Source organism: Podarcis tiliguerta (genome assembly GCF_965153285.1).
Source record: "Podarcis tiliguerta genome assembly, chromosome: 10".
Lineage (NCBI taxonomy): Eukaryota > Metazoa > Chordata > Lepidosauria > Squamata > Lacertidae > Podarcis > Podarcis tiliguerta.
In genome coordinates this window covers 68,430,488-68,449,807 of record NC_139543.1, presented here as the reverse complement: position 1 = coordinate 68,449,807, position 19,320 = coordinate 68,430,488, and the positions used below count along the sequence as shown (strand labels likewise).

The following is a 19,320-nucleotide window of genomic DNA, read 5'->3' as shown; positions in this document are numbered from 1 at the left end:
CAAGGTCACCCAGCAGCTGCATGTGGAGGAGCGGAGACGCGAACCCGGTTACCCAGATTACGTGACTACCGCTCTTAACCACTACACCACACTGGCTCTCTCAATCAGCAATCCCTCTTGCTGTTCTGGCTTCTGGGATAGCTGTGCAGCCTGCATTTGCTCCATAAGACGCACACACATTTCCCCTTACTTTTTAGGAGGGAAAAAGTGAGTCTTATAGAGCAAAAAATACGGTATGTTAAATGTTCATAAGAGTACCAACCAAGCACATACATAGATCAGCACAGGAAGACCGACCTGGAACCATTTTGATTCCCAGTCTGTCCCAAACTGACCAAATGTTTTCTCTGCAAGGTCAAAGGAAAATGGAAAAGCCTCCCCATTGTCTTTTCCTTCACAAATCCTGTCTTAAGGGTATGTCTGTCTTTGAATAGGGTGTGAGCCTGTGACATGGCCCAGGAACTAAGTATTTATCACTACAAAAGACTGGCCAGGCTCCCCAGGCAATCCAATCAAGTAACCTGCCAGACAGGAGATAAACAACAACAGGAGAAAAACAATATTCAAATTTCTGTTTTGGACCGCCTTTTCTGTGATGTAGGTGTGATGTATCTGAGGGATGGTCTTAGGTTACACCCCTTCTGTGATGTATGTATGATGTTTCTGGGGGTGGTCTTGATCTACAGGGTGGCAATTTCAAAAGTCTTTATAAGGCCTTGCACGCCATTTTTCTAGGTCCCTCCTCTCTCCTGCGGGTGAGGGGAGCACCCTGTTGCAACAGATCAATAAAGCTGCTTTGCTTCTCAATATTCTCTGCTTGGCCTCTGTTATCTTCTCCTACCAATAGGGAACCCATGTAAGGACTCTATATGGGCTCTTGGATACCCCATAAGGGAAAAGGGCAATTTTTGTTTACAACAACGTTACCATCTTCCAAGCAAAGAAACGGAAACTCCTTTCCCAATGGATTTATTTCTCCCCCAAGTGGTATCTTCCTTGTTCACAGAACAGGTAAGTGGCAAAAATACAAAATCCGGCCTTTGTCCAACTATCCCAAATGTACAGTCCTGGTTGGTGCTGCTTCCTTGTTCCCGTCAACCGGTCATCGTCCTGTGGCAGATTTCCAGAAGGGAAGGGAAACAAAAGAAAACAAGAGCGTATCTTAGACCAGCTGAAAGAGAGGTCTTTCATTGCTTGAACATCTAGGGATAAGAAGCATCACAAAATCATTACGGAACAACTCAGTCCCCTCAGGGGGCCGGATCTGGCCCAATCGCCTTCTCAATCCGGCCCGCGGATGGTCTGGGAATCAGTGTGTTTTTACATCAGTAGAATGTGTCCTTTTATTTAAAATGCATCTCTGGGTTATTTGTGGGGCCTGCCTGGTGTTTTCACATGGATAGAATGTGTGCTTTTATTTAAAATGGATCTCTGGGTTATTTGTGGGGCATAGGAATTCGTTCATTTTTTCTCTCCAAATATAGTCCGCCCCCCCCCCCAAGGTCTGAGGGACAGTGGAACGGCCCCCTGCTGAATAAGTTTGCTGACCCCTGGATTAGGCAGACCCACGATCTGCTCTCAGCGGGGGTGGGGGGTGGGGGGGTGGGTCTCTTCTTCTTTTGTATTGGGGTGACAACATTTCGGAGGCAGCTCCTAATTGATCATGAAGTGGTTTCTCCACAAGTGTTGCCCTGTTTGCCAAATTTTGCCCAGAGTGAAAAACAGAGGGGAATGAGAGGACCTGTCAGGATTTGGAGTGATATACAGTGGTACCTCGGGTTAAGAACTTAATTCGTCCTGGAGGTCCGTTCTTAACCTGAAACTGTTCTTAACCTGAAGCACCACTTTAGCTAATGGGGCTTCCCGCTGCTGCCGCATCACCGCCGCGTGATTTCTGTTCTCATCCTGAAGCAAAGTTCTTAACCCTGAAGCACTACTTCTGGGTTAGCAGAGTCTGTAACCTGAAGCGTATGTAACCTGAAGTGTATGTAACCCGAGGTACCACTGTATATGCACATGGGATGCGGGTGGCGCTGTGGGTTAAACCACCGATCAGAAGGTCGGTGGTTCGAATCCCCGCGGCGGGGTGAGCTCCCATTGCTTGGTCCCTGCTCCTGCCAACCTAGCAGTTTGAAAGCACGCCAGTGCAAGTAGATAAATAGGTACCGCTCCGGCCGGAAGGTAAACAGCGTTTCCGTGCACTGCTCTGGTTCGCCAGAAGCGGCTTAGTCATGCTGGCCACATGACCCAGAAGCTGTATGCCGGCTCCCTTGGCCAATAAAGCGAGATGAACCCCAGAGTCGGTCACGAGTGGACCTAATGGTCAGGGGTCCCTTTACCTTTACCTATTTATATGCACACTTTAACGAGATCCACGAGGTTTCTCGGTGAGGGAGGGGAGCGTGCAACTGTGTGCTGCAAAAGTTCCCAGCTGCTCAGAACTTTTGCTCAACTCCCCTTTCTCTTGCACGTTATTCTCCTCTTGCTTACGTTGAGGGCGTGGGTGGGAAGGGAGGAAACTGACTGTTTAGAGCGTCAATCTGGCATCTGCGTAGCTGCTGCAGCAGCTCAGCTGGAAAGAGGAAGGTTAGCTCATCAGAACAGTAGCTACAAGGGGTTTAGGATCAGCCAGCAACGGACTGCTTCGTTGCCAACTGAATCCAATTTCTGCATAGGTGTTTTTACGCAAAGCCACATACCGGCTTGCAAGGAACGGGGAAAGTGGAGGCGGGAGAAAATAGGGTACCTGCATCAGCCCTTAATCTGAAATATTTTCTAGGAGGCACTGGCAGCCTGGCCGGGCTCTGAAGAACAATCTTTGGGGCTGGGACACAGGCAGCTGTTTCACACTGATCAGCTGTTTCACAGTAGATCTTGGGGAATTTAGGAAGGGCTTCTCTCCCAGCCCTCCCCTAAAAAGACCAAAGGAAGCTTCCTTAGGCTGAGTCAGAGCACTGCTCCATCCATCTCAACACTGCTTTCTATGTTTGGGGAGTAATAATAATAATAATAATAATAATAATAATAATAATATACTAAAAAAACCCCACATCTATAAATAAAACCATATCATCATTCCAATCTAATCATTACAGACATATACACATACAGTGGTACATCGGGTTACAGACGCTTCAGGTTACATACGCTTCAGGTTACAGACTCCGCTAACCCAGAAATAGTGCTTCAGGTTAAGAACTTTGCTTCAGGATGAGAACAGAAATCATGTTCTGGCGGCAGCAGGAGGCCCCATTAGCTAAAGTGGTGCTTCAGGTTAAGAGCAGTTTCAGGTTAAGAACGGACCTCTGGAATGAATTAAGTACTTAACCTGAGGTACCACAGTATTGACTTCCTTCCTTTGTTCTAAGACCTCGAAATTTTTACTCTTTCTAAGTTGTGTGTTTTTGGTTTTTTGTGTTCTTTTTTCTCTTTTGTCCCCCCCCCCCTTGTTTGTGCTGTTTTATTTTGGATTCAATGTTTGTAATTTTTGTTGTAATTTTGCATTGAAGATAAAAAATTTAATAATAATAATAATAATAATAATAATAATAATAATAATAATAATTTATACTCCACCCATCTGGCTGAGTTTCCCCAGCCACTCTGGGCAGCTCCCAACAGAATATTAAAAACATGGTAAAAGGTCAAACATTAAAAACTTCCCTAAACAGGCCTGCCTTCAGATGTGTTCCCAAAGTTAGATAGTTGTTTATTTCCTTGACATCTGATGGGAGGACGTTCCACAGGGCGGGTGCCACCACCGAGAAGGCCCTCTGCCTAGTTCCCTGGAACCTCACTTCTTGCAGGGAGGGAACCGCCAGAAGGCCCTTGGAGCTGGACCTCTGTGTCCGGGCTGAACAATGGGGGTTCCATGCCGCCAGGGTCGTGTGTGGGGGGTGGGTGCCCATGCCACCATGCAGGGGGCGGGGTGAGGGACAGAGGACAAATGGAGCCCCCACACATCCACCCAACCTTAGCCCCTGCCACCGCTGAAGCAGCACCAGCCCCGAGCAACAAGGCTGTTGCGCCCTCCATGTGACACCCTCCCTGAGTCTGAGTTTTGCAAGGCTGCTTGGAGAGGGTGATGTGGGGGATCGATGGTGCACAGTTGCCGCATCCTCTCGCCACCATCCCCAGGTGGCCTTGCAAGGCTCAGATCCAGGCAGGGCGGCGTGAGAAGAGCCCAACAGCCCCATGCCCCTTGGTCCCAGCCTGTCAGGAGTGCGTGCAGGAGCCAGGCCCTGTGACCAGTAGGACTTTGCAGGACTGGGGCCTTCCTAAGTTTGTTCTGGAGAGGCAAGGTGCGGCCACACAGGTGAGGCTGCTTGGTAACTCACAGCCCCTGGTGGCAGGAGCAGGGAAGGGATATATGGTCAGCATTTCCCTTCAGCTCTTTGCCACAGCAACACACTTCCTGCCTTGCTGTGTTTGGCTTCTTGCTTCCTGAGCCTTGAACCTCGGCTTCCTGACTCCTTGCTTCTTGATCCTCGGACCCCTGACTTCTTGACTCCTTGCTTCTTGACCCTCGGACCCCTGACTTCTTGACTCCTTGCTTCTTGACCCTCGGACCCCTGACTGCTTGACTCCTTGCTTCTTGATCCTCGGACCCCTGCCTTCGTGACTCCTTGCTTCCTGACCCTCGGACCCCTGCCTTCGTGACTCCTTGCTTCTTGACCCTCAGACCCCTGCCTTCGTGACTCCTTGCTTCCTGACCCTCAGACCCCTGCCTTCGTGACTCCTTGCTTCTTGACCCTCGGACCCCTGACTTCTTGACTCCTTGCTTCCTGACCCTCGGACTCTTGGCTTCCTGACTCCTGGCTTCTGGACCCCCGTTCCTGCTCCCACCCCGCTATCTTGCCCCCGGTCCTGACATCCCCTGCCGGGACTTCAATCACCCGTGAACCGGACCGTGACACAGCCTCGCCAGCACACAAAGCTGCCTCACCTGTAGTCTTCTTGCACCACAGCTCACATTTCTGCTTGGATGGAAACTGATTGGCATTCCCTCCACAGCCTCCAAATATAAAAGGCCGGCAGTTGTTGGCTGCCTGGTGGTAATACCAAAGGACTGTGTACTGGAGACAGGAACCTTCATCCATTGGCAGGGCACATGGATCTGCAAGGAACCACAAACAGCTCTTGAGTGGGTGAGAAGTCGTCATCACTTCAAGGAACTTTGGGTGGAGAGAGAGAGAGAGACAGACAACGTGCTAAATGAAAATCCAATTTTAAAACCCCAGGTACAACTGGTGCCATTGATATGCCTGGTGCATTATAAATACAGTGGTGCCCCGCAAGACGAATGCCTCGCAAGACGGAAAACCCGCTAGACAAAAGGGTTTTCCATTTTGGAGGTGCTTCGCAGGATGAATTTGCTATGGGCTTGCTTCGCAAGACGAAAATGTCTTGCGATTCCTGGGGGGTTTTTTCCCGCTCCCCACCCCCCTTTTCTAAGGCACTAAGCTGCTAATAGCCTTTTAGCAGCTAATCCGCTAATCCCTTAAGCCTTTAATAGCCGCTAATAGCCGCTAAACCGCTAATAGCGCTAATCCGCTAATCCGCTAATCCGCTAATGGGCTTGCTTCTCAAGATGAAAAAACCGCTAGACAAAGAGACTCACGGAACGGATTCTTTTCGTCTTGCGAGGCACCACTGTACAGTGGTACCTCTGGTTGAGAAAGGGATCCGTTCCGGAGACCCGTTCAGAACATGAAAGGAATGCAACCTGCAGCGGCGCGACTGTGCATGCGTGGGTTGCGATTCACCGCTTCTGCGCATGCGCATGACATCATTTTGCGCGTCTGTCCTTGCATGAGCAGTGAAACCTGGAAGTAACCCTTTCCGGTACTTCCAAGTTGCCGCGGGACACAACCTGAAAAAATGTAACATGAAGCAAACGGAAAATGAGATATGACTGTATAGGTCCCTGGCCCAAGGAGGTAACAATTCAAAATTCAGCACACAAGAAACCAGAGGAAGCAAGGGGGGCAGAGAGATGGGGTAAGAGAGATGGGGTAAGAGAGTGGAGAAACCGGAATGCATTTCGGTTAGGGCTGGTCACAGCGATGCGGGTGGCGCTGTGGTCTAAACCACTGAGCCTCTTGGGCTTGCTGATCAGAAGGTTGGCGGTTCGAATCTGTGCGATAGGGTGAGCTCCTGTAACTCGGTCCTAGCTCCTGTCCACCTAGCAGTTCAAAAGCACACCGGTGCAAGTAGATAAATAGGTACCGCTCTGGCGGGAAGGTAAACGACGTTTCTGTGCGCTCTGGCTTCCGTCTCGGTGTTCTATTGTGCCAGAAGCGGTTTAGTCCTGCTGGCCACATGGCCCGGAAAGCTGTCTGTGGACAAACGCCAGCTCCCTCGGCCTGAAAGTGAGATGAGCGCCGCAACCCCATAGTCGCCATTGACTGGACTTAACCGTCCGGGGGTCTTTTACCTTTTACAGCTAAGGACATGGAGAAGAACTTTGATTCAGGTCAAATGTGAAGTAAAACCACCCTATTTTGCACTGTCCAAAACCACACAACAACCAAAAAACACAACAACCATCCTTTGAAATTTGCACTTTTCTGAATTTTGCGCTTGCAGCTACTGTACTATGTGACAGCCCAGCTGAGATATTTGAAGAGATTTCTCCTGCTTTAGAGGGTAGGACTCGAACCAATGGCTTCAAGTTACAAGGCAGGAGATTCCGACTAAACTTCAGGAAGAAACTTCTGATAGCAAGCCATTCAACAGTGGAACAGACTAGTCCACAGGAGATGATGGACTCGCCCTCCGTTGAGGTTTTTAAGAAGAATGGTGGCAAGGAAGGGAAGAGAGGTGTGCAGGCTGCTTGCAGGTGCCTCCTCCCCCACCTCACATGTAGTTATGGTTTTAAACTATAATTATTAATAAATAATAAATTGTTATTTATACCCCGCCCTCCCCGGCCAGAGCTGGGCTCAAGGCGGCTAATACCAGTAAATTTACAACTAAAAAACACACAAACCAATTTAAAATACAGGTTAAAATATAATTTAAAATGCAGTCTCATATAATGTGCTGAAGGAATATGGAAAAATGGATGGTTAAAAGATGAAAAACTAAAGGTATAATATACTAAGATAAAGATTAGGATAAGGTAGAGGGAAGGGATTTGCTGATCAAATAATTGAACTGGAATACAGAGAGGGGAGGTGTGGGGAAGTCCGGGAAACAAGCAAATGCAAGAAATATTATGAAAATTGAATTGTTTTTATTTGTTTTTACTTTTTTGTATTTTTCTTTTTCTTCTTTTATGTAAAAATCTTAATAAAAATATTATAAAAAAATAAAAAATAAAATGCAGCCTCATAGATCAAAACCATAAGGGGAGGGAAACATAAGGGTCAGACTGAGTCCAAACCAAAGGCCAGCTCTGTCTTGCAGGCCCTGTGGAAAGATGTCAAGTTCCGCAGGGCCCTAGTCTCTTGTGACAGAGTGTTCCACCAAGTCGGGGCCAGTACTGAAAAGGCCGTGGCCCTAGCTGAGACTAATCTAACCACCTTGCGACTTGGGACCTCAAAAATGTTTGTGAACCTTAAGGTCCTCCGCAGGGCATACCAGGAGAGGCGGTCCCTCTCCTGTGTGAAGCCCCCAAAATAGTTCACAATCTGGATCCAGCTCAGGTTGACCCTGGAACGTTTGGCAGCGCTGCATCCTTCTAACTCCCAAGCAGAAGTTGAGTGGTCATCTGTCAGGATTCAGTTGAGATTCCTGCATTGCAGGGGGTTGGACTGGATGACCCTTGGGGTCCCTTCCACCTCTGCAATTTGATGAGTGGATGGAATTTGCATCCATGGGATACAGCGACAGCCACCAACTTGGACAGTGCGGTATAGTGGCTAAGAGTGGTAGACTCGTAATCTGGTGAACCGGGTTCGCATCTCCGCTCCTCCACATGCAGCTGCTGGGTGACCTTGGGCCAGTCACACTTCTCTGAAGTCTCTCAGCCTCACTCACCTCACAGAGTGTTTGTTGTGGGGGAGGAAGGGAGAGGAGATTGTGAGCCACTTTGAGACTCCTTCGGGTAGTGATAAAGCGGGATATCAAATCCAAACTCCTCTTCTTCTTGTATGAATTCACGAAGGCTATCAGTGACAACTTGCTGTGATGGCTATGCTTTGACAGGGCTGTTGTGTTTTGGTTCCGCTTCTGGGCTTCCCATTGCGGCATCTCATTGGCCACTTTGGGAACAGGATGCTAGAACGGATGTGGACCGCTTTTGGCCTTATTCATCTTCTGATGTTTTTTGTCAAGAGGAATCCCACTCTCATGTCAACAGGCAGTTTGTTGCAAGAGCGCTTTATACTAATCCTGAATGTGGCAGCTAGACCAGTGGCCGCCGAAACCACATAACACCGGTCCTGAAAGATCTACACTGGCTCCCAGTACGTTTCCAAGCACAATTCAAAGTGTTGGCGCTGACCTTTAAAGCCCTAAATGGCCTCGGTCCAGTATACCTGAAGGAGCGTCTCCACCCCCATCGTTCTGCCCGGACACTGAGGTCCAGCTCCGAGGGCCTTCTGGCAGTTCCCTCACTGCGAGAAGTCAAGTTACATGGAACCAGGCAGAGGGCCTTCTCAGTAGTGGTGCCCGCCCTGTGGAACGCCCTCCCATCAGATGTCAAGGAAATAAACAACTACAGTGGTACCTCGGGTTAAGAACTTAATTCGTTCCAGAGGTCCGTTCTTAACCTGAAACTGTTCTTAACCTGAGGTACCACTTTAGCTAACCGGGCCTCCCACTGCCGCCAGAGCACTATTTCCGTTCTCATCCTGAAGCAAAGTTATTAACCCGAGGTGCTATTTCTGGGTTAGCGGAGTCTGTTACCTGAAGCGTCTGTAACCCGAGGTACCACTGTGTTTGACTTTTAGAAGACATCTGAAAGCAGCCCTGTTTAGCGAAGTTTTTAATGTCTGATGTTTTATTGTGTTTTTAAATATTTGTTGGGAGCCACCCAGAGTGGCGCTGTGGGTAAAAGCCTCAGCGCCTAGGGCTTGCCGATTGAAAGGCTGGCGGTTCGAATCCCCGCGGCGGGGTGCGCTCCCGTTGCTCGGTGCCAGCGCCTGCCAACCTAGCAGTTCGAAAGCACCCCCGGGGCAAGTAGATAAATAGGGACCGCTTACCAGCGGGAAGGTAAACGGCGTTCCGTGTGCTGCGCTGGCTCACCAGAGCAGCGATGTCACGCTGGCCACGTGACCCGGAAAGCGCTGGCCCCCGGCCTCTTGAGTGAGATGGGCGTACAACCCTAGAGTCTGTCAAGACTGGCCTGTACGGGCAGGGGTACCTTTACCTTTACCTTTACCCAGAGTGGCTGGGGAAACCCAGCTAGATGGGCAGGGTATTAAATAAATAAATAAATAGAACTTTGCACTGAGCTGATGTCAACCATAGGTGAAAGCTCAGCTTCATATTCGCCAATTTCCTTCGCTGCTGAAAAGAGACAGCCTCTTGGGGGCTGGTTAAGCCACTTCCCCCCCTCCCCACATGTGCTCCATTACCAGGGACACTTCCTCTAGTGAAAGTGACTCTCCGAAATGCCATTTAATTCGCTGCTTTTCACCCCGTAATGGGCCTGGCGTGCTCGCCACCGCCAGCGCCGAGACGGATCCATTATCTCCTGATCCCCTGGAGCCGCAGAGGCAAATGGAAATCCGCCGGTTAATGAGGGCATGCAAATAAATTTGCTGAGAGATTTAAATATTGATCGCTACGGGCTCGGCATGGCCCGCACCCCCCCCCCCGCCGTACGAGGAGCTCTTGATAAAAATGTCACGGAAACAATCGCCGGGCGGCAGAAGCATCGGGAGCAATAAAAAGGAGACTTAATGGCTTTTAACGGCTTAGGCGAAAAGGTTGGGTGTTAGTCAGAGAGGAATCGGTGGCCTTGTTGGGGGAGGCCGGGGGGATGAATGTCAGGGAGCTGGGGGGGGGGGGAATCTGTATGTCTGAGAGGGTCCAAAACTAAACAGGAGGGGTCTGTCCCGACGGCAGAATCCTGTTAGCATTCAGATTTGCTATCTGCGCTCATCGCTGGGGAAGAGCTATTTATAAGCCCGGCTGCCAGCCACTGATGGGATGCTGAGCCGAGGGTCAATCGCATGTAGGCCTGCAACACTCCACCCCTTTCAAGCCCTCAGGGCTCAAAAACTGTCCTTGCTAGGATGGAGAGAAGGAAGGAATGGAGGAATTGGTCAATTTCTGTTTCTCTGTTTTCCTATCTTAAAGTCAAGTCTCCATATTTCCACATCACTTTATTTTATTTTGTCCTTGCAAAAATCTGTCCGCACATTTTTCGCAAAGCAATTTCCCCTAGCAGAATGCATTTTTTGGTAAGTCACATTCGCAGATCTATGCCTTCTAATGCACACATCTGCACGTTTTCATAAATACCACTCGACGGGAGAAACGACCTCGCAAAATTCAGAGAAGTGCAGATTTCAGCGGACGGTGGCATTTCGTTTTACGTACTTTTCCGGAATGTGTGAATTAGGTAGGTTCCCCCCACTTGATCAGATTCCACACGAGCCCCTCCTTGAACCCGTTGCTAATGGCAAGTAGCAGAGACGACTTGAAAGTCCAGCTTAATGGAAGCCTTGAGAGTTAGCAATAAACAATGGGCTTAATTCTCATGGAGGTGGCGAAACTATCTCCGGTCTGGACTGCAGGCTCTTACATGGTAAAAATGCCCCGTATGTATAAATCTAGCAGGTCAGGCAGCTAGTACCTTTGCCCCTGATAAGCTAGTTCTCTATATGCGGGGGAATTCTTTGATGGCAAAGTGTTCCATTGCATGAACACCCAGACGCCCTCTTCATTTTGCATTCTTAATGATATGTGTGCTGTGGGTTAAACCACAGTGCCTAGGACTTGCCGATCAGAAGGTCGGCGGTTCGAATCCCTGTGACGGGGTGAGCTCCCGTTGCTCGGTCCCTGCTCCTGCCAACCTAGCAGTTCAAAAGCACATCAAAGTGCAAGTAGGTAAATAGGTACCACTCCGGCGGGAAGGAAAACGGCGTTTCCGTGTGCTGCTCTAGTTCGCCAGAAGCGGCTTAGTCATGCTGGCCACATGACCCAGAAGCTGTACGCCGGCTCCCTTGGCCAGTAAAGCGAGATGAACACCGCAACCCCAGAGTCGGCCACGATTGGACCTAATGGAAGTAGATAAGTAGGTACCACTCCGACGGGAAGGTAAACGGCGTTTCTGTGCACTGCTCTGGTTTGCCAGAAGTGGCTTAGTCATGCTGGCCACATGACCTGTACGCCAGCTCCCTCGGCCAGTAAAGCGAGATAAGTGCCGCAACCCCAGAGTCGGCCACGACTGGACCTAATGGTCAGGGATCCCTTTACCTTTACCTTTAATGATATGTGCACTCATGATGTTATTGGGATGATCACACCTAATCCTGATAGATATATTGTTTTCTTTCCAGTTGATGCATGCCCTGCAACTTCCAGCTGAAAGGACGTAACTTCTTTTTACTGAAAATATTCTTGTTTACCTGTTTTTGTCCTGCTTTGGGTTGTGCTGCAGTGCCAGATTGCCCTTCCCAATGAAAACAATGCTGTAACATAAAGGTAAAGGTAAAGGACCCCTGGATGGTCAAGTCCAGTCAAAGGTGACTATGGGGTTGCGACGCTCATCTTGCTTTCAGGCCGAGGGAGCCAGCGTTTGTCCACAGACAGTTTTCTGGGTCATGTGGCCAGAATGACTAAACCGCTACTGGCGCACGGAGGACAGTGACGAGTGCCAGAGCGCACGGAAACAGCGTTTACCTTCCCGCTACAGCGGTAACTATTTATCTACTTGCACTGGTGTGCTTTCGAACTGCTAGGTTGGCAGGAGCTGGGACAGAATAATAAAGAAGAAGAATAAATTTTTATTTATACCCCGCCCTTCCTGGTTCAGAAAACCGGGCTCAGGGCAGCTAACAACAAGTTTAAAACACTTAATTGATACAACAACAAAAAAGCATAAAATACAGTATAAAACATGTAAATTCAGAATTCAAAAATCAATTTAGGGGGAAAATCCATCCAATAAACATTAGATGATTACCAGGGCTAGCTGGCTAAATTAGTCCTATTTGGGTCAAAGAGGAGACCAGGGGAGAATTAGCTGTGAGATCCCAGAGCGGGTAATCTTCATAAAAAGGTGAGGGGGGGGGAAGGAAGGGGAATAAAAGATCAGGCTAAGTTCAAATTGAAAGCCAGGTGGAATAGCTCTGTCTTACAGGTCCTGTGGAAGGAAGTTAAATCCTGAAGAGCCCTGGTCTCATGGGACAGAGCATTCCACCAGGTTGGAGCCATCACTGAGAAGGCCCTGGCTCTGGTGGAGGATAATCTGACTTCTTTAGGGCCCGGGACCTCTAAACTATGGTTGTTCGTGGACCTTCAGGTCCTCTGCGGGGCAGACCAGGAGAGGCAGTCCCATAAATACGAGGGCCCTAAGTCACAAAGGGCTTTAAAGGTCAAAACCAGCATCTTGAACCTGACCAGAGCAACGGGAGCTCACTCCGTCACGGGGAATTGAACCGCCGACCTTCCGATCAGCAAGCCCAAGAGGCTCAGTGGTTTAGGCCACAGCGCCACCCGCGTCCCTAACGCTGTAACATAGGGGATGTGTCGCAGAACTATCTTCAATGACGTGTGTGGACGGTCCAGTATAAATCCGCTACTAATGCACTATTTTTGCATCCACGACATGTGGGAATAATAATAATAATAATAATAAATTTTATTTATACCCCGCCCTCCCCAGCCAAAGCTGGGCTCAGGGCGGCTAACAACAATAAAAACAATCCAACATTCTAAAAACTTTCACCATAGAATCAATCAGAAACAAATTGATGGCAACCAGCAAGCAGGACCCTGTGCAGATTGCCAGAGGAGGGGGTCAGGCTGCGCCCTGACCAAAGGCCTGGTGGAACAGCTCTGTCTTGCAGGCCCTGCGGAAAGATGTCAAGTCCCGCAGGGCCCTAGTCCCTTGTGGCAGAGCGTTCCACCAAGTCGGAGCCACAGCCGAAAAAGCCCTGGCTCTAGTTGAGGCCAGCCTAACCTCTCTGTGGCCTGGGACCTTCAGGATGTTTTTATTTGCAGACCGTAGGTTTCTCTGTGGGGCATACCAGGAGAGGCGGTCCCGCAGGTACGAGGGTCCTAGGCCGTATAGGGCTTTAAAGGTTAAAACCAGCACCTTAAACCTGATCCTTGCAAAAAACCTGACACTTGCAAAAATACAAACAAAATGAAAACACGACACCAGGAGATGATGCTGTATAATTTTGTTGCATGGCACACCTGTACTCTGGAACATCATCTCATCTCTCTGTCTGAATATCATGTGCCAGGATCCCTGGGCATCCAAACTCCCTGGAATTGGGAGCTGAATTCTTGCCACTTCCATCAGGGAACAGGCTTAGCTTACCCCCTTTTCACTCTGCAAAAGGAGGCTGCATTCCTTCGCCATAGGAAGGGAAGCAATGCTTTGAATTCTGCGCACTCAGGTGGTATGTGGGTCTGGGTCAAGGCAGCTTGTAATTGGAAAAACCTTGGAGGGTCAACAACAGGGATGTGGAGGACTTGGGCTGTTAGGCGCAGGCGGGGAGGCGAGTGTTAACCTTAATTTCATTTTCCTTAGCGCCTGTTGCGTTTCCTGCGCTCGCTTTCTCTCTCCCGCTACTAAACCTGAATTAAAACACCCCAGGTTTCCAGTGCCTGAAGTACTGCTTTTAAGAAAAGGAGCAGGAACCTCAATAAAAAGGACAATCAGCAACCCATCTAGCTTATTGTGCCAATGCAATGAGGAAGTAAAGTAAAGGTAAAGGTACCCCTGCCCGTACGGGCCAGTCTTGCCAGACTCTAGGGTTGTGTGCTCATCTCACTCTATAGGCCGGGAGCCAGCGCTGTCCGCAGACACTTCCGGGTCACGTGGCCAGCGTGACAAGCTGCATCTGGCGAGCCAGCGCAGCACACGGAATGCCGTTTACCTTCCCTCTGGTAAGCGGTCCCTATTTATCTACTTGCACTTTGACGTGCTTTCGAACTGCTAGGTTGGCAGGCGCTGGGACTGAATGACGGGAGCGCACCCCGCTGCGGGGATTCGAACTGCCGACCTTTCGATCGGCAAGCCCTAGGCGCTGAGGTTATAACCCACAGCGCCACCAGAGTCCCTAATGAGGAAGTATAGGACATCAAAGGGCTCTCCCTTCTTCTAAAAAGGTAAAGGTAAAGGGACCCCTGACCATTAGGTCCAGTCCTGACCGACTCTGGGGTTGCGGCGCTCATCTTGCTTTATTGGCCGAGGGAGCCAGCCTACAGCTTCCGGGTCATGCAGCCAGCATCACTTAGCTGCTTCTGGTGAACCAGAGCAGCGCATGGAAACACAGTTTACCTTTCCACCGGAGTGGTACCTATTTATCTATTTGTACTTTGACGTGCTTTCGAACTGCTAGGTTGGCAGGAGCAGGGACCAAGCAACGGGACCTCACCCTGTCGTGGGGATTCGAACCGCCGACCTTCTGATCGGCAAGCCCTAGGTTCTGTAGTTTAACCCACAGCACCACCCGTGTCCCTCTCCCTTCTTCTACTGAGTCCCAATTTCCAATGTTACTTCTGCCAGTGACACTTGCTTCTCACTACCATCTTTGGTCAGCCTGGACCCCCTCGGTCCCTCACACAAATCTATCCGGTTTCCTTTGATGCCTTTAATTCCTGGGTTAGTATTTTCCTAGCCCTACCTGCTGCAAGCCAGGCAGAAGCCCAACCACTGAGCCACAGGACCTTCTCTTTAGAGGGACGCAGGTGGCGCTGTGGTCTAAACCACTGAGCCTCTTGGGCTTGCTGATCAGAAGGTCAGCAGTTCGAATCCCCACGAGGAGGTGAGCTCCCCTTGCTCTGTCCCAGCTCCTGCCAACCTAGCAGTTCGAAAGCACACCAGTGCAAGAGGATAAATAGGTACCACTGTGGTGGGAAGGTAAATGGCATTTCCATGCACTCTGGTTTCTGTCACAGTGTCCCGTTATGTCAGAAGCGGTCTAGTCATGACTTGGAAAGCTGTCTGTGGACAAACGCCGGTTCCCTCAGCATGAAGTGAGATGAGCCCCACACCCCATAGTTGCCTTTGACCTGACTTAACCATCCAGCTCCTTTACTTTTTTAACTTCTATTTTGGTACCCTGAACCATATGCCACTGAATATCAGATGCCAGGAACGGGAGAGAGCTAGGGCCTTCACGGCCACGATTCTGGGCTTCCCTTTATAGTCTTTCTCAACCTGTGGGTCCCCAGATGTTGTTGAACTACAACTCCCATCACCCCTAGCTAGCAAGGCCAGCGCTCAGGGATGATGGGAGTTGTAGTCCAACAACATCTGGGGACCCACAGGTTGAGAACCGCTGCTTTAGGGCATGTGGTTGGTTGGTCACTGCCGGAAATGGGATGCTGGACTTCTGGTCTGACCCAACAGCCAAGCTCTTCTTCTGACCGAATCTCTAACACCAGTGACCAAAATGTCGGTTACAAAATAGCACAATGTGATCAACATACTGTAGCTACAGTTCATGTTAAGTCCACATAAACCAATCCTTCTATGCACTCTTATTTATCAGCCGAGGCTGGTGCATTAAGGGAAATGGGGCATTCCCTGCCAGTTGCGGTCTCATGGGGAGAGAGAATCATCATAGAATTGTAGGGTTGGAAGGGACCCCAAGGGTCATCTAGTCCAACCCCTGCAATGCAGGAATCTCAGCTAAAGCATCCATGGCAGATATTAGTAACGTCGTATTAATGTAACATTCGTATATACAGTGGTGCCTCGCAAGACGAAAAGAATCCGTTCCGCGAGTCTCTTCGTCTAGCGGTTTTTTCGTCTTGCGAAGCAACCCTATTAGCGGATTAGCGCTATTAGCGGTTTAGTGGCTATTAGCGGCTATTAAAGGCTTAAGGGATTAGCGGATTAGCTGCTAAAAGGCTATTAGCAGCTTAGTGCCTTAGAAAAAGGGGGTGAGGAGCGAAATTTTTTTTGCAAGAATCGCAAGACATTTTCGTCTTGTGAAGCAAGCCCATAGAGAAATTCGTCCTGCGAAGCGAATTGAAAAACGGAAAACCCTTTCGTCTAGCGGGTTTTCCGTCTTGCGAGGCATTCGTCTTGCGGGGCACCACTGTATAACTGTATTTTTTAAACATTTTGTTTAAGTTGTCTGTTATTGCTTTAGTTTTCTGTGCACCACTTAAATACATTTAATATATATTGCCGTATGTCTGGAATTTCCAGACATAGCCAGTATTCAGCCCTTGGAAAAAGTGTCAGGGCGGAAATCACGGAAATGCCAGGAAAATTCAGATGTATGGCAGCCGATGTGTAAGATTTTGGCGAATTCATAGCTTAAAAACTCATCATTATTTTTGAGATTTCACAAAGAAAGCGCAGCAGCTTTTGGCAAAACTAAAAAAAACACACTCAATAATTTTGCCCAAAAAAGTCCAAATCTTCACTTTTTGAAAAATGGCAACCCTATATTAAGCGGCATAGAAATTAAACAATCAATCAACCATCAATCAACCAACTATGTTTCCTAAAACCAGTCACAAGGTGGCTCTGTCTGTCATTGTTGGTGCCACCTGATACTGATACCTGTCTTCTGCCTTTTGTTGTTGTTGTTTAGTCGTTTAGTCGTGTCCGCCTCTTCGTGACCCCCTGGACCAGAGCACGCCAGGCACTCCTGTCTTCCACTGCCTCCCGCAGTTTGGTCAAACTCATGCTGGTAGCTTTGAGAACACTGTCCAACCATCTCGTCCTCTGTTGTCCCCTTCTCCTTGTGCCCTCCATCTTTCCCAACATCAGGGTCTTTTCCAGGGAGTCTTCTCTTCTCATGAGGTGGCCAAAGTCTTGGAGCCTCAGCTTCAGGATCTGTCCTTCCAGTGAGCACTTAGGGCTGATTTCCTTCAGAATGGAGAGGTTTGACCTTCTTGCAGTCCATGGGACTCTCAAGAGTCTCCTCCAGCACCAGAATTCAAAAGCATCCATTTTCTGACGATCAGCCTTCTTTATGGTCCAGCTCTCACTTCCATACATCACTACTGGGAAAACCATAGCTTGAACTATACGGACCTTTGCTGGCAAGGTGATGTCTCTGCTTTTTAAGATGCCGTCTAGGTTTGTCATCGCTTTTCTCCCAAGAAGCAGGCGTCTCTTAATTTCGTGACTGCTGTCACCATCTGATCTGCAGTGATCTTCTTCCTTACCATTATCCAAAAGGCACGAGCCACCCATTATTTATCTATCCATCCCTTCATCCATCCATCTCTCAATCGAGCCATCAATTGAACTTACAGCGAAATATGATTCCAGCATCTTCCACTGTGGCCAGCTTGAAGTGGAGTTAAAAATCCATCACTCTCTAGCTCCCCGGGCAAAATTAGGATTTCCCTGCCCACCCCACATGGCTGCTTTTGGGAGTGCATTTCATGCCTGCCACTGAGTGCCAGGAAAAATGTCTTCCAAGTTGCCAAACAAGCATCTTAGGGAAGAAAAAAGATTTACCTGCCAGAGGTGGCGCAGATTCCCTCAGCAGCACACCTGCGTTGGTCCTGTTGTGTACTTCACCAAATAATCCTTGCTCTGCCAGACCTTCAGGCAGCTGAGACCTTTTCTCTGTCTCTTGGGCATCTGCCAGGTAATCATCATCGGGGTCTGCCAATCTATTTGCCAGGTGGAAGTTTTTGCCTGTTTGAAAGGAAAATGAGAGGGAGGGAGAGAGGACAAGACGTAGGCCTCAAATATCTGTATCAATACAGACCCTCTTGGGTGCTAAGATTGGCAGAGGAAGCCCTCTTGGTCATTCCACCACCCACAGGAGAGGGCCTTCTCTGTGACAGCCCCTAAGATGTGGAATTCCTATAGAGGTGTGTCTGGAACCTTAATTGTTATAGATTTGTCATATGCAGAAGACATACCTCTTCTCCCCTGGCCTCCTCGCTGGCCCAAGTAGGACCAATTCAGCCAGCTAGCCCTGGGGATTATCTAATTGATTTTTGAATTTTATTGTTATTCATGTTTTTATACTGTATTTTATGCTGCTTTTATAATTAAGTGTTTTAAATTTTTTGTTAGCCGCCCTGAGCCCAGTTTTTGAACCAGGAAGGGCGGGGTATAAATAAAAAAATTATTATTATTATTTACTCTGACCTTGACACCAGGGGTGTGTGTGTGTGTGTGTGTGTGTGTGAGTGTGCATGCATATTTAGGATCCAACCTATTTTTCTCATTGCAAATTGTTTTAACTAATTTCAATGTTGCGTTCTTATATAGCTACAATCCACGCTGGGAACTTTACGGGGAAGGGCGGATAAGAAATCCAATCAATATAATCACGACCATTGTCACCATCAATTGCTTGGGAATTTTTTTAAATGTCTAATGTTTTGCAATTACTTATGCGCTGCAAGCCGCCTAGAGTGGCTGCGGAAATCCAGTCAGATTATTATTATTATTTAAATTTTTATTTTGCATCTGTCAGCTTTGCGAGCTCCAAGTACTCGCACAATATTATTATTATTATTATTATTATTATTATTATTATTAATATTATTATTATTATTAAGACATTTCTGCCTCTTGCAGCTACCTATTTGAAACTAAACCTCCCTGAAAGTTTAGAAATGCCATACTTATCCCTTGGAACAGCATCGTGCTCCCTGTTTCCAACTCACCGGCACAAGCTGTGATAAAGGGAAGAGAAAAAGAGAGTTTAACACAATACTTTGGGATAGTGCAGTTTCAAAAGGTTTCTTTTTTTAAAAAAATAATATTTATTGCTTTTGCACAATTTAAACATTGCAAAACCAAAAAAACAAAAACAGAAAAATAAAAGCCAATACAATACAAGAAAAAGAAAAAGCACTACGTAACACTAAACACATAACCAAACAAAACAATTTAAAACACTCAAACACTTTCAATGCCTTTCATTCACTTGTTTCACCGACCTCCTCACACCTCCCTTTTTGTATTCTACTTCTGTCAAATGTTTCAGCAAATCCTTTCCATCTTCCTCTGTTATCTGTCAAATAATTATCTTAACACATTCTAACCTTATTTTACCTTTAAAATTCCATTAATCTATTTATACTTAAATCCTTATAACGTTTCTACTAAAGCCATATAACTTCATTCCAACAATCTTTTAACATTCATTAATTTTGCAGTATTTCTGTAAATAATCTTTAAACTTTTTCCAGTCTTCTTCCACCGACTCCTCTCCCTGGTCTCGGATTCTGCCAGTCATTTCCGCCAGTTCC

At 48.0% G+C, this 19,320-nt stretch overlaps 1 protein-coding gene across 1 annotated transcript in view; it reads right to left on the bottom strand.

Annotated features, from left to right (window-relative positions):
- Positions 1 to 953: 953 nt before the first annotated feature.
- Positions 954 to 19,320, bottom strand: part of LOC310659032 (uncharacterized protein) — a 131,338-nt gene continuing 112,971 nt past the window's right edge. Inside the window, exons 42-44 of the mRNA XM_083401897.1 lie at positions 17,564 to 17,746; positions 4,946 to 5,116; positions 954 to 1,110 (exon numbers count right to left, since the gene is read on the bottom strand). Coding sequence (XP_083258023.1) covers positions 1,103 to 1,110; positions 4,946 to 5,116; positions 17,564 to 17,746 — 362 coding nt within the window. The 3' untranslated portion in view covers positions 954 to 1,102. The remainder of the gene's footprint in view (positions 1,111 to 4,945; positions 5,117 to 17,563; positions 17,747 to 19,320) is intronic.